Source organism: Garra rufa, chromosome 4 (genome assembly GCF_049309525.1).
Source record: "Garra rufa chromosome 4, GarRuf1.0, whole genome shotgun sequence".
NCBI classification, from domain to species: Eukaryota; Metazoa; Chordata; class Actinopteri; order Cypriniformes; family Cyprinidae; genus Garra; species Garra rufa.
The window spans coordinates 4,609,084-4,622,862 of NC_133364.1; the positions used below are offsets into that span (position 1 = coordinate 4,609,084).

General features: G+C 37.0%; 2 protein-coding genes across 2 annotated transcripts in view; one reads left to right on the forward strand and one right to left on the reverse strand.

The window, feature by feature from the left end:
* The window catches only part of LOC141333496 (conserved oligomeric Golgi complex subunit 5-like), a 104,592-nt gene that overhangs the window by 85,123 nt on the left and 5,690 nt on the right, over window positions 1-13,779 (reverse strand). The window contains exon 6 of the mRNA XM_073838515.1: window positions 10,120-10,240. Within this exon, the coding sequence (XP_073694616.1) occupies window positions 10,120-10,240 (121 nt within the window). The remainder of the gene's footprint in view (window positions 1-10,119; window positions 10,241-13,779) is intronic.
* Window positions 22-2,085, forward strand: LOC141333480 (G-protein coupled receptor 22). The gene is made up of 2 exons (XM_073838492.1): window positions 22-258; window positions 474-2,085. Exon 2 carries the CDS (start codon window positions 478-480, stop codon window positions 1,768-1,770), a length of 1,293 nt encoding a protein of 430 aa, XP_073694593.1. The 5' UTR covers window positions 22-258; window positions 474-477; the 3' UTR covers window positions 1,771-2,085.

Sequence of the window (13,779 nt, forward strand, 5' to 3'; positions counted from 1 at the left end):
TTGTTCAGTCTGTGCCATGCTCGGGCTGAGGACAGCCTTGGCTGATGCGTTTGTTAAATATTAGCTCAATCAAAAAACTAAAAAAAGCACACAACGGAGCAGGTACATAACAGAATGGCATTGAAGGAGCAAAGGACACTGCTGAGATAAAGAGGCGTTGGAGTATGGTTGGCGTCTATGACAACTTGCCAACACATCAACGCTTTGGTTGCATTTCCTACACAAGCTCCTAAAGAGGACAGTGAACACAAGGGAGGGGTGAGTTTCGTTAGTCTACGCACATCTTTTTATGTGCATGTGCAGATAAATGTTTCATCCTTTTTACTGTGGTCCTTTCCATTCACATTCTTGCCATGCCATGGAAATGCTTCTCAGAAACACATCTACATTTAAGCAGTTTAATCTTTATGTCTAAGTAATAAAGGCACCCAATGAATATGTTAAAACACCCGTCTATCTTTCTGCACGTGTAGGAGAATGCATACCCCTCCTGTGCTGGGATTCCAGGCCATCATGAGCAACGTCACTGTCCTCGATAACGTCGAACCTCTTGACTTCGAAATGGACCTGGACACTCCTTACCCTGTCAGCTTCCAGGTGTCTCTAACAGGTTTCCTCATGTTGGAAATCGTGCTGGGTCTCAGTAGCAACCTGACTGTGCTGGCTCTCTACTGTATGAAGTCAAACCTGGTGAGCTCTGTCAGCAACATCGTAACCATGAACCTTCACGTGCTGGATGTGCTTGTTTGCGTGGGCTGCATCCCACTTACGATTGTGGTGGTGCTACTGCCACTGGAGGGCAACAGTGCACTCATTTGCTGCTTTCATGAGGCCTGTGTGTCCTTTGCTAGTGTGGCTACGGCTGCCAACGTCCTGGCCATTACACTAGATCGCTATGACATCTCAGTTCGGCCTGCAAACCGAGTTCTGACAATGGGACGAGCGGTGGCCTTATTAGGGTCCATTTGGGCTTTGTCGTTCTTTAGCTTTCTGGTACCCTTCATAGAAGAGGGTTTCTTTAGCCAGGCAGGTAACGAAAGGAATCAGACAGAGGGGGAGGACCCTTCAAACCAATACTACACTGAATTGGGCCTCTACTATCACCTGTTGGCGCAGATCCCAATCTTCTTCTTCACTGCCGTGGTCATGCTGGTTACTTACTACAAGATTCTGCAGGCGCTCAACATCCGCATTGGCACACGTTTCCATTCGGCTCCCAAGAAGAAACCGAGAAAGAAAAAGACCATCTCTATGACTTCCACTCAGCCTGAGTCCACCGATGCCTCACAGAGCAGCGCAGGCAGGAATCCACCATTGGGTATGCGTACCTCCGTGTCCGTGATCATAGCCCTCCGTAGGGCAGTCAAACGGCACAGGGAACGGCGTGAACGACAAAAGAGGGTTTTTCGCATGTCACTTCTTATCATCTCCACCTTCCTGCTTTGCTGGACACCCATCACCGTGCTCAACACGGTTATCCTAAGTGCAGGGCCAAGCAACTTCACTGTGCGTCTCAGACTGGGCTTCCTGGTCATGGCTTATGGAACCACTATTTTTCACCCGCTGCTCTATGCCTTCACTCGGCAGAAATTTCAGAAGGTTCTAAAGAGTAAAATGAAGAAGCGTGTGGTGTCAGTTGTAGAGGCTGACCCTATGCCCAATAACGTGGTCATCCACAACTCGTGGATTGACCCAAAGAGGAACAAAAAAGTGACTTTTGAGGAGACGGAGGTCAGGCAGAAATGCCTCTCGTCAGAGGATGTGGAATGAGCTACTGAGCCAATTTAAGGCTAATATCCTCATCAGGTACAGAATGGTTAAAAAGGGAAACCACTAATCCAAAGCAGTAATGAATTTAAGTGTATTACTTGTACAGCACCTCAAGAGGAATAATTTATTATTATTTATTGTAACGGTGACTATTGTAGACGTCATAGACGGTAAAGTGTAAATACTGCATGTGCTTTCTTGAAGTGGTCCTAGAGATTGTACATACATAGTTAAGTAAAGTATAAACCACAAATGTAAAAAGTAGAAAATGATGCTCCTGGGTTGTTCATTTGCATTAAATACCCCCCCAAAACAGCTTTTGAAGTAGTTTGAAGTGGTTATACGTTTTTGTTCTCTTTCTGCTTCTGCCAGCTCAGTTTTTACTGGTGCAAAACATAAGACAAACAAACACTGTTAAGAATTCACACTATGAGTTTCATTAAGTGGACATTACTTGCCCTCTACCCTGCAACAAAAGGAACAAGATGGCTGTATTACTCAGGTCAACAAGTCACAGGGTGCACTTACAAAGCGAGGTCTGCTTTCTTTCAAAATCACTTGCACGGCCAGTTGGCATAAAAATCAAATCTTTTTATAGGGATGAGGGAGGTGGTATGCCGCATATCGTCCAATAAAGCCGCTGGAGTATGAAGTGGATGGGGAGTGTCAATGAAAAGGTGTTGATTCTAAATACTTGACCTTGTGAGACCCATTGAGCCGATGGTGTTTGATTATGGGTTAGACTGGATTAGAGGGTGATAACTGTATCTTTTGGCAAGATACAAAAATAATCACCCCTTGCATTGCAGCAATGAAAGGTCACACACTGTTCAGTTTGAGAGGCAAAGTCATGCCACTAATTTAAGGTTAATTCCTTACTGGGCTGACATGTTCAGTTTCAGGAATAGATGCAAATGGTGTTCGATGATAGCTTTGCATTTATAAAATGCATTTATAATCAATTTGTGATGTGAATGTTGAATGTGTCAGTATCTAAGGTTAGTAAATAGAGGTGTAAAAATCTTAAGGAGTCAGCGAGGCTACATTTGACTCCACCTTAGAGCGCTTAAATGCTTATTGAATATACTTTATCAAATTAAACCGCACTAAAAAAAAGTTCACACACTAAATCTTTTAGCTCATGCTGGTGCAAAACGCAAAACGATTATATGCACAGGTGCTGCCAGCACCCAAAGTGCATCTCAGTTGGGTAGGCTTTAAACCTAAATATTACTAATGTTCAGCTCAATGTTTAATTTATCTATAGATAGGGTCAGAGCTAGGGCAGCTGATACATATTTAGCTCACACACTGTGATGAACAAGAGAAAGTGGGAGCTGAAGTGCATGATTGATGCATGTCTTTTATGGAGTATAGGTCTCTCAAAACAGTGAGTTACTGTAATAAAACCTACGCAGTGTGACAAATCTGTCCATGCGTCAACGCTGTACCCGAGTACCAGCTATCATGAGGCTCTATGCGTTAATATCAAGAGGAAAATGGTAACATTTAGTTTAGATATACTCCCAGACAAGAACTCACGTGGCAAATTCTAAGAGCCCTTTAAGCCAATTGTGTGTCCTTATATACAACAGATCATAGCTGTTACCCTGTGATGAGTTGACCGAAGGTTTGAGGTTGGCCATGAATGGAGGCTTTATTGTTTCGCTGTAAACAAGCTGTATAGACACTTCTGAGAGGCATGTGGGGGAAAAAACAAATCATAATTGCAAGCAACAGGCTTTTTGCCAGTATAATGGGCTGCCAAAACTGGGACGGCTCTGCTTACAAGTTGCGTTCAGGGTCTGAAAACATCCAAAGTCACATTAGCACTAAAGCAAAGTACTGTTTCATTGTTATTGCCAATAAAAAGATGTTAAGAATGATGAACTGCCTGGTATTGCTACTATTACATGTATCTTGATTCAGACCCTGATTAGTCAGTTAGCCTCTTTTTTTGCTGGTTTGTTTGTTTGATGCAACACCAACCACAAACTTAATGCTCCTAGAAGAAAAAACAAAGATCTAATCTTTTTTGAGCAGCACCCAAGAGTCAAATGCTCTCCCTGTTGGTTTCCATCAGGGTAAATGTTACTTATTTTGTCCTCTGGTAAACATGCAATAATCTTCTGTAGCCTCTAAAGTGCAATACTAAATGCAAAAATATGACATTTTGGCAGAATACGAAAAATCTTCATTGTGTTCAAAAGTTTTGTTCAGGGCCTTAATGCATAATTTTTTCCTTCTGAAGCATCAGTGAATGTTTGAATCTTCTGTAATAGTTGCATATGAGTCACTCAGTTGTGCTCAGTGTGAAAAGATGGATCTCAAAATCATATAGTCATTGTTGGAAAGGGTTCAAATACAGAAAAAAAAATATGAAAAACCACAGAATTTGTGGGACCTAAAGGACTTTTCTGAAGTACAGCGGGAAGTTTAACTGTTCAGGACAAAAAACAGAGATATCATCTTTTTTGAGCAGCACCCAAAAGTCAAATGCTCTCCCTGTTGGTTCCCATATCCACAGCCTGTGGTTTAACCATAAAGTAGGTTGCATCACATCCATGTCTTTAAAATCTAGTTAATTGGAGCATGCTTACCATTCCACTGTCTGTTTTCGTTTACTCAATCTATTCCTTTTACCTTGCTACACTGATCTTGACATTGACATGTCACTCATTTATTCCCAGAGGAGTGAGTCACTGAGTCCATGTCCTGTGATTGACATCCCATCTTCATTTGACAGACAGGTGCAGTTGTAGAAAACAAACAGAATTAAATCCCGTGGACTGAATGTTCGATATATATCTGTATACTACACTGAAAGCCATTCATTTGCTTGGTAAATTTAGCCAGGATACTATGAGCGCTCAATGCTACTAAGCATGTTTAATACTGTATACCTAGTATGCAATATTGGTCAAAAGTTTACATACACCTTGCAGAATCTGCAAAATGTTAATTATTAGGCTCTTACAAAAAGCATGTTATTTTTGTATTTAGTGCTGACCTGAATAAGTTCACAACTATTACAGAAGTTTCAAATTCTCACTGATGCTTCAGAAGGAAAAACGATAAATTAAGAGCCGGTGGGGTGAAAACGTTTTGAATTTGAAGATCAGGGTAAATTTAACTTATTTTGTCCTCTGGGAAACATGCAAGTATCTTCTGTAGCTCTGAAGTGCAATACTAAAAGAAAAAATATGAGATTTAGGCAAAATATGAAAAATGTACCCATCTTCATTCTGTTCAAAAGTTTTCACCCCCAGGCTCTTAATGCATCATTTTTCCTTCTGAAGCATCAGTGAATGTTTGAACCTTCTGTGATAGTTGCATACGAGTCCCTCAGTTGTCCTCAGTGTGAAACGATGGATCTCAAAATCATACAGTCATTGTTGGAAAGGGTTCAAATACAGAAAAATGCTGAAAAAAAAAAAACACATAATTTGTGGTACTTAAAGGACTTTTCTGAAGTACAGCGGGCATTTTAAGTGTTCAGAACAAAAAAAAAAGGGGACTCATGAACTATCACTGAATAAAAACAAACAGGGTCATTTTTAATAAAAAAAGAACATGCATTTTTCATGATCCCTCTTACTAAAATAATTAACATTTTGCCCATTCTGCAAGGTGTATGTAAACATTTGACTGCATTCACTCATAACTAGACATATAAGTGTCTCCCAAACAGATTGCAGCCTGCCGTTCACCTTTCTTCCTGCCAATTCTCAGCTCTTGAAATTTATCTGACTTTGATTTCCTCTCCCCAATATAGCCCCATTCCTTCGGTTTGCCCATGATATCCCACTCAAATCATCTGATTACGGCTGACAGCAGTCACACACGTGTCCTCCACCAATCAAAACACCTCCATCTCCGTCCATCACCCCAGTCAATCTTCCCCTTAAGCCATTTAGAGTTCTCCTTCAGCTGTTCATCAATCCATCTGGCCGGCCATCCGTACCTTACGTCGCTGGGAAAGGCTTCATAAATCATGTTAGCAAGATGGTGTGCTGCCATTATTGTGTTAGGACCGGCATAATTCAGAGCTATTTCAGGCATATGCTTTGCGTTCGTGGTGAGATTAACCGAGGAAATAACAAACGGCTTGCAAAGTTAATGACAAAGAAGAGTGTTACAACATACGATCAACCCTACACTGGAACAGTGATGTCTCAGGAAACAGGAAAGCGATTTGTCAATTAAAACTTCAAGGGTTCATTATCATTTACTGATTGCCTTGTTTACAATCCAATAACATGATGCTATCAGCAGTTCTGTGAACTCTCAAGCTCGACCCAATCACTGCTCAACTGCACCTCGTCGGGTTTCTTGTAACAGCGTCTGAGAACAGCGTGCACTCGCCAGAGACAGACTTCAAAACAAAGAAAGCAGTTTAATTGCTTCTACAGTTTCAGGGCTGCATCCTGCTGTATTTGAAAAAAAACAAAAAAACAAAAAAAACAAAACAGAGATGACGTCTGTGATCTAGCATGTACCGTAAAACACTGTCAAAACCCACAGACAAAAAGCTTTCCTTGTAAGGCAGTGTGTTTTTAAACAAGTTGCCTAATGGGAGATTTGTTAGACAGCTTTCTACGCTGGATGCCAGAGAGGCGCATATACAGATAATGATATCATAACAAACCCTGGCTGTTCATGTTATACCTTGAGGGGGTGGAGGAAAAGCATAAAAGCTGAGCATCCAGTGCAAAAAAAAAGGACAGGTGCTGTTAGAGCAGCGTAATTGTCTCGTCTTGGATGGTGACGCTAATGCAAAGATATCTCTGTATTCCATTAGCTGGGTGAGACGAATCCAAATATGACCCTCTCTTTGACGTGATAAATAATTCAATGGATGGAAAACATATTACTGAATCATATTGTGTCAAGAAGAGAATAAGACCACAGCTCCGTTCCAAATTCTAGTCTGTTGCCTTTTAAGGAATCTCATAACCGAACTCTAACAGGAAGCAGAGCTTACGCAAGCGGTAAATGCAAAAATCAGCATGCCCTCCGTACGCACAATGGGACTGTCCGCCTGCATTGATTTAGCTTCACTTGAAAACAATATGCAAATAGAAACCGGGAAAAAGTACCTTGCTGATCTTCACTGGAATTTATCCCACAGGGCCTGGGACTCAATAATGAAGCATGTGTTTACTGTGTCACACAAACTTGGAATAAAAGCACGCTGAATTTGCATTGCGCTATTTATCTGTCCGTATGACATCTAGGCAAATGTGCAAATTAAAGGTCAACAGAGTTATGAGTCAATATGAATCTGATGTAACAGCCATTAAACCCATGTTCGAAAACAAGTTTTACATTTCAGATAATGTCTACAACCACATGAATTCCAGACAATAGTATGCCAATGGTCTAAAATTAAACAGGATTGTCAACATGGGGAAAAACAAAACAAAAAAAACAACAATTTTAATTTGATGCATCGTGAAAAGTGCTCACTGCAAAAAAAGGCTTATCTTACTTTTTTTCTCATTTCTAGTCAAATATCTACAATTTCTTAAATTAAGATGCATTTACTATATATGCAAAATGACATAAGATATTTAGCCTTGTTTTAAGCAAAATGCACTTAATTTATTTTTCCCCCGTGAAACTAGTAAAATCAGATACTGTTACTCATTTTAAGCAAACTGCACTTAATTTAGTTTTTCAAGGCTAAATATCTTGAATCTATGTCATTTCGCTTATCTAGTAAATGCATCTTTGTTTAAGAATTGATAGATATTTTGACAAGAAACAAGACAAAATACTAAGTAAGATGTGTGCTAAGTAAGTGCTTTTTATATGCTACCATTCAAACCGTTCAAATCTTTGAACAGTAAGATTTGTAATGTTTTTTAAAGAAGTCTCTCACCAAACCTGCATTTATTTGATCCAAAGTACAGCAAAACTGTAACATTTTTAAATATTTTACTACTTAAAATAATTGTTTTCTATTTGAATTTGTCAAAAATTTAATTTATTCCTGTGATCAAAGCTAAATTTTCAGCATCATTACTGATACTGCTGAATCGCTGTTCAATAAACATTTTCTAGTCTTATTATTATTTTAAACATTTAAAACATTTTTTTTTTCAGGATTCTTTGAAAGATCCAAAGGTCAGTATTTATCTGAAATAAAAAACTTGGTGGATTTATTTGGGAGGAAAGAAATGATAGAAATTAATAGTTTTGTTTATCAAGGATGCTTTAAATTGATCAAGAGTGATGATAAAGAAGTTTATAATATTATTTCAGATAAATTCTGTTCTTCTGAACTTTCTATTCATCAAAGAAACCTGAAAAAAAATCTGCTCAGCTGTTTTCAACATCATAATAATAAATGTTTTTGAACAGCAAATCAGAATATTAGAATGATTTCTGAAGGATTGTGTGACACTGAAGACTGGAGTAATGATGCTAAAAAGTCAGCTTTACAATCACAGGAATAAATAACATTTAAAAATATATTCAAATAGAAAACACTTATTTTAAATAGTAAAAATATTTCACATTTTTAATCAAATAAATGCTGGCTTGGTGAGAACAAGAGACTAGAAATCTTACTGTTTTTTGACTGGTGGTGCATGACATGAGAAAGTCTGAGCTCTGACATCACCAATACAACCTGGAGCATGCAATAAGAAAGTAAATGGGGTCAACTTTGATTTCCCGTCTACTTTAAGCTCTGTGAGATTATAATGTCGTCGGGTGAGGTCACTACTGGAACTAAAGTCACTTGTAAACGTTACTCGCTATTCGGGTCAGACGTTTAATCAAAGGGGGTTTCAATGAAGCATAACCTAAAATATCCCCAAAGCAGGTCAGACAATTTGAGAACCAGTTTCAGACAGTCTCCGCACCTGCGTTGCAAACTCAGCAAAACATTTAGGCCACAAGAACGGGGCTGACCTGGAAACAGTACAAGCCATTTACAAAAAAGTGGAGGATGCTGTAGCTTTTGAATTATTGCCATTAGTGGGATATAAACAGAAAAAAAGCGCAACATTGCCAAGTGCTCGGAAAACCAAATCCTATATGTGAGCCTGGACCACAAAACCAGTCTTAAGTAGCATGAGTATATTTGTAGCAATAGCCAAATATACATTGCGTGGGTCAAAATTATCGATTTTTTTTTATGCCAAAAATCATTAGGTTACTAAGTAAAGATCATGTTCCATGAAGACATTTTGTAAATTTCCTACATTTTTGCAACGTTGAGTAACACAGACATATATCATGAATCCTTTCATAAACAAAGTGCGGAGAGAGTAAATAGGAAATTGATTGTGCAGTGTAAAGAACTTCGCTGATTATAATGAAACTTTGTGAGATTGAGATGAACTAAGATGGGTGACAGCTTTTAACCATCTTTAAGAGAGTTTGATACTGATTTAATACAACAGTTAAACAAACTAAGTTATTATTAAGAGACGTACATTGTTTGACTATAACACTACTGCCCGATTTTGCTCTATTTCGTCGTCAAAAATAGTCTAAAACAAGTCACAACAGAGCCGCTGCGCATCTCCAATCAAAAACAGCGGTGTTTGGTTTATGAATGGACGTGCATTTTTAAATGAATCTAGTGAGTCAATGATTCAATTTCCCATTCATAAAGACAGTCACTTGCTTTATTCCTGAATGAATCAGCCGTTCGAATGAATCAAATGAATGAATGATTCTGTAATTAAATCAACGAGATTTGGAAGATTTAGTTTCATTTTTAAAGTATCTTTTAAGTCAACTCATTTAATATTTCTGTATTCAAAATGTTATATTTAAAACATTAATCTCAACATGAATTTATGATTTTGATTGCACTCATGCCACCTCTGAGGCTCATTAAACATTAAAATACACCTACAAGCCACTTTTGTGTTCTTCTGTGCCACCTCTGTAGTACAAATTAATTTTGTTAATACTGATTTCATTTGATTGGTAACTTAATCTTATCCTATTTGGTTTTATTCTAATGTTTTAATTAGAACTTTTAAAAAAGATTATATGCTTTTAATAAAGTTAGAAAATGCCATTACCACGGTAAAAATTCCCCTTTAAATCACTTTAAGGTTCTTCAGACCATTTGCAAAAATTGTTCTGTTAAAAACCATTCACTGGGGAGCTCACAATGGTTCTTCTATGGCTTTACTGTGAAAACCACCCTTAGAAGCTTTATTTTTAAAAGTGTTACACCAACTTGTTTTCTGATTACTCATCATGGACGTGATACAACCCAATAAAGTGTTGCCACTCGTGCAGAGTGCCCCATTATGAATAAATGTTTTGAAGGACATTAGAGATGAGTAAAGTAGATGCTCATCGTGATAGGTCACTCACCCAGCTCGTTGAGGCTTTGGGCAGCTTTGGTGATCTCTCTGCTGCCCCCCTGCAGTTGCCCTTGCAGCCGTTTGCTCAGGTACAGGATGCGAATAATCCTTCTTAATAGGTCACACGCCACCTGCCAGACAGAAAAAGATAAGACTTCTCATTCATGTGTTCATCAAATGTGACCCTGTACTACAAAACCAGTCATAAGGATACTTTTTTAAAAACTGAGATTTATGCATCATCTGAAAGCTGAATGAAAAAGCTTTCCATTGATGTATGGTTTGTTAAGGCAACTATTTGATAATCTGAAATGTGAGGGTGCAAAAAAATCTACAAATTGAGAAAATCACTTTTAAAGTTGTCCAAATGGAAGCCTTAGCAATGCATATCACAAATCAAAAATTACATTTTGATATATTTATAGCAGAAAATTTACAAAATATCTTCATGAAACATGATCTTTACTTAATATCCTAATGATTTTTGGCATAAAAGAAAAATTGATCATTTTGACCCATACAATGTATTGTTGGCTATTGCTACAAATATACCAGTGCAACTTATGACTGGTTTTCTAGTCAAGGGTCATAAATAACATAATGACATATGGGCCTATGATAGCCAGCTCAAGCAAATATCAATGATAAGGTAATGACAATGACAATGATGTCCACATTATGATAAAGTTAAAACCTCTATCTAATAATGGTTTGATAGCTCACCCTAAAATAAAAATGCCACTATAGAAGTCAATGGCTACACTGAAAAAATGACTTTCTTACTTAGATTTTATGTCATGTTTCCAGCCAAAATATCTAAGAATTCTTAAATCAAGGTGGATTTTCTTGACAAGTAATCAAAATCTTGTTTTCAGAAAAAAAAAACAAGTCAAAATTAAGTGAGTTTTTGCTTAGAACAAGCTAAATACTCTGCCAATGAGGTAAGCAAAAAAATCTTATTTCAAACAGAAAATAAAATTATTTTTCTTACATCATTGGCAGATTGTTTCATGCAAAAATGCACTTAATTCTGTCGTTTTTTTTTTTTCTGAAAACAAGAAAATAATTTTTACTCATCTAGAAAATCTTCTTGTTTTAAGAATTCTTAGATATTTTGGCTGGAAAAAAGACTATGAGTCTTACTATCAATAGCATTTTTTTTGCAATGTACCAGAGACTTAAAATGGATGATAGAAAGACATTAATCAAGACTTGAGGGCCTTTTTAAAAAAAAAAAAAACATCCAAATCGGATAACAGCATCATTTATTTTCGCACAAATCTTTGTTAATAGACTCTGAATTAATTTGTAAGTGTGCTTTAATCAATTTTAGATTAATTTAATCAAGGAGAAGGATGTGCATTATCTTATATGCTTTTGTAACACTAGAGTATGCTTTGGTATCAATTAATTTTTTAATTTTGCATTTCACACACGTTAAAATACTACAAGCAGGCATGAATAAAACTTTAGTTCACCCCCTGACAGCAAAAAGACACTGCATTATAAAAGACACTGCTTGTAAACCAGTGCATTTGTGGTTAAAACATGCAACTGAGCCACACGTTCAGTATAGTGCTGCGACGATCGAGCCTGTGGGCAGACAGCAGGTGGACGAAGGACTTGTAGAGGGCACTCTTTTTTGGGTTTCAGCGAATAGGTGCTGCTTAACTGTCCCAAAGGTACGTGCATCTGATTTTGTGTGTGTCTGAGACTGATGGTTTTGTCCTGGGGACAGAACGTCAGATATTATGACCGAAAAATTACAAATGGATAAGAGGGAAAAAGATTCTGCTGTGTCTCCATCGTCAGGTCTGGTTTTATTCTTACGAGGAATAAAAATAAATTAAAATGTGTTGCTAAAGGCAAGGACAGTACTGACCCAGACACAAAGACAACATGGAATGAACCAAGTCCTGCACTTCTGAATCTATTTGTGCCACAAAACCAGTTTAAGTAGCATGGGTATATTTTATAGCAATTGCCAAAAATACATTGCATGGATAAAAATGATTGATTTTTCCTCCATGCCAAAAATCATTAGGATATTAAGATCATGTTCCATGAAGATATTTAGTACATTTCCTTCTGTGTGTGTATATATATATATATATATATATATATATATATATATATATATATATATATGTGTGTGTGTGTGTGTGTGTGTGTGTGTGTGTGTGTGTGTGTGTGTGTGTGTGTGTGTGTGTGTGTGTATGTGTGTGTGTGTGTGTGTGTGTGTGTAAAAAATGGATAATAGAATAAAGAAAGGAAGTTCTAAGCAATGCATTTTACTAATCAAAAATTAGGTTTTGATATATATATATATATATATATATATCAAAACCTAATTTTTGATTAGTAACATGCATTGCTAACAGTGTTGTGCCTGAACGAGTTCATTGAACGATCGTTCATGAACTCGTTCATAATTTGGGTGAACGTGAACTGAACGTGCTGTATATCTGCCTGATGAACGTGAACGTGAACGCGCTCATTCTGGCGTTTATGAACGTCGTTCTCTCGTAGTTCAATTTTGTTCTAGAGAGTGCCAGATTTCCATGGAGCCAGGCAAAATCCCGGCTATAACCACGGACTGTACAATATCTACGCTACAACCGCTACAACACAATCTAAAACGGGCCTTATTATATAGGGAAAAAGACGGCAACAGCAGCCACCACAGAGTCGCACCGCGCATGCGTCATCAAATTGCGAAGAATGAATGGAGGCAAAATCCGATGAAGGTAGCGGGTACTACTTTATGAATGAAACGTCATATGTCCACCGAAAATAATTTTTTAATTTCTTTCTTAATTCCTCATTAAAAAACATTCAAGCAGCACGTTCTTCCTCATGTTTCTGAGAATATACTGTAGGGTGAAAGTAAATGTTTGCTAATATTATAATATTTTATTACTTCCCTTGCAAAACAGGTAATAAAATGTTACACTAGCGTTCAAATGTTTAAGACTTGTCTTTAAAGAAGTTTCTTATGCTCATCAAGGCTGTTTTTATTTGATTAAAAATACAGAAAAAAAGTAATATTGCATGTTTTTACAAATAAAATAATGTTGTTGTTTTTTTTTTTTAACATACTTTAAAATAGAATTTATTCCTGGGATGAAAAGCTGATTTTTGTTTATCAGCTGTTACTCCAGTCTTAAGTGTCACATGATTCTTCAGAAATCATTCTAATATGCTGATTTATTATTAGAATGATCAATGATAGATAACCGATTGTGCTGCCAAATTTTTTTTTGCAACCTGTGATTTTTTTTCCAGGATTCTTTTATCAATAACAAGTTTAAAAAGTACAGTGTTTATTTAATATATAAATATTTTCTAACAATCTAAATGATTTATTATTAACTTTTAATAAACTTTTAATCATTAACTTAATACATCCTTAGTAAATAAAAGTATTAATTTCTTAAAAAAAAAAAAAGAAACAATAAAAATTTACTGACCCCAAACTTTTGAATGGTGGTGTATATTATAAAAATAAAATAATAAATAACCAGTCCAACAAAATAGAGCTTATTCAAGCAGCACGTTCTTCCTCATGTTTCTGAGAATATACTGTAGGGTGAAAGCTGCAGCTGGATACGAGTGTGGACTGAATGAGGGGCAACAACTGGAAAATGCCAGTATTCTTAGGGTAACAGCT

Bases quoted from the DNA above. Each gene is read 5' to 3' on its own strand.
- LOC141333480 (XM_073838492.1), top strand. From the start codon at position 478: ATGCATACCCCTCCTGTGCTGGGATTCCAGGCCATCATGAGCAACGTC.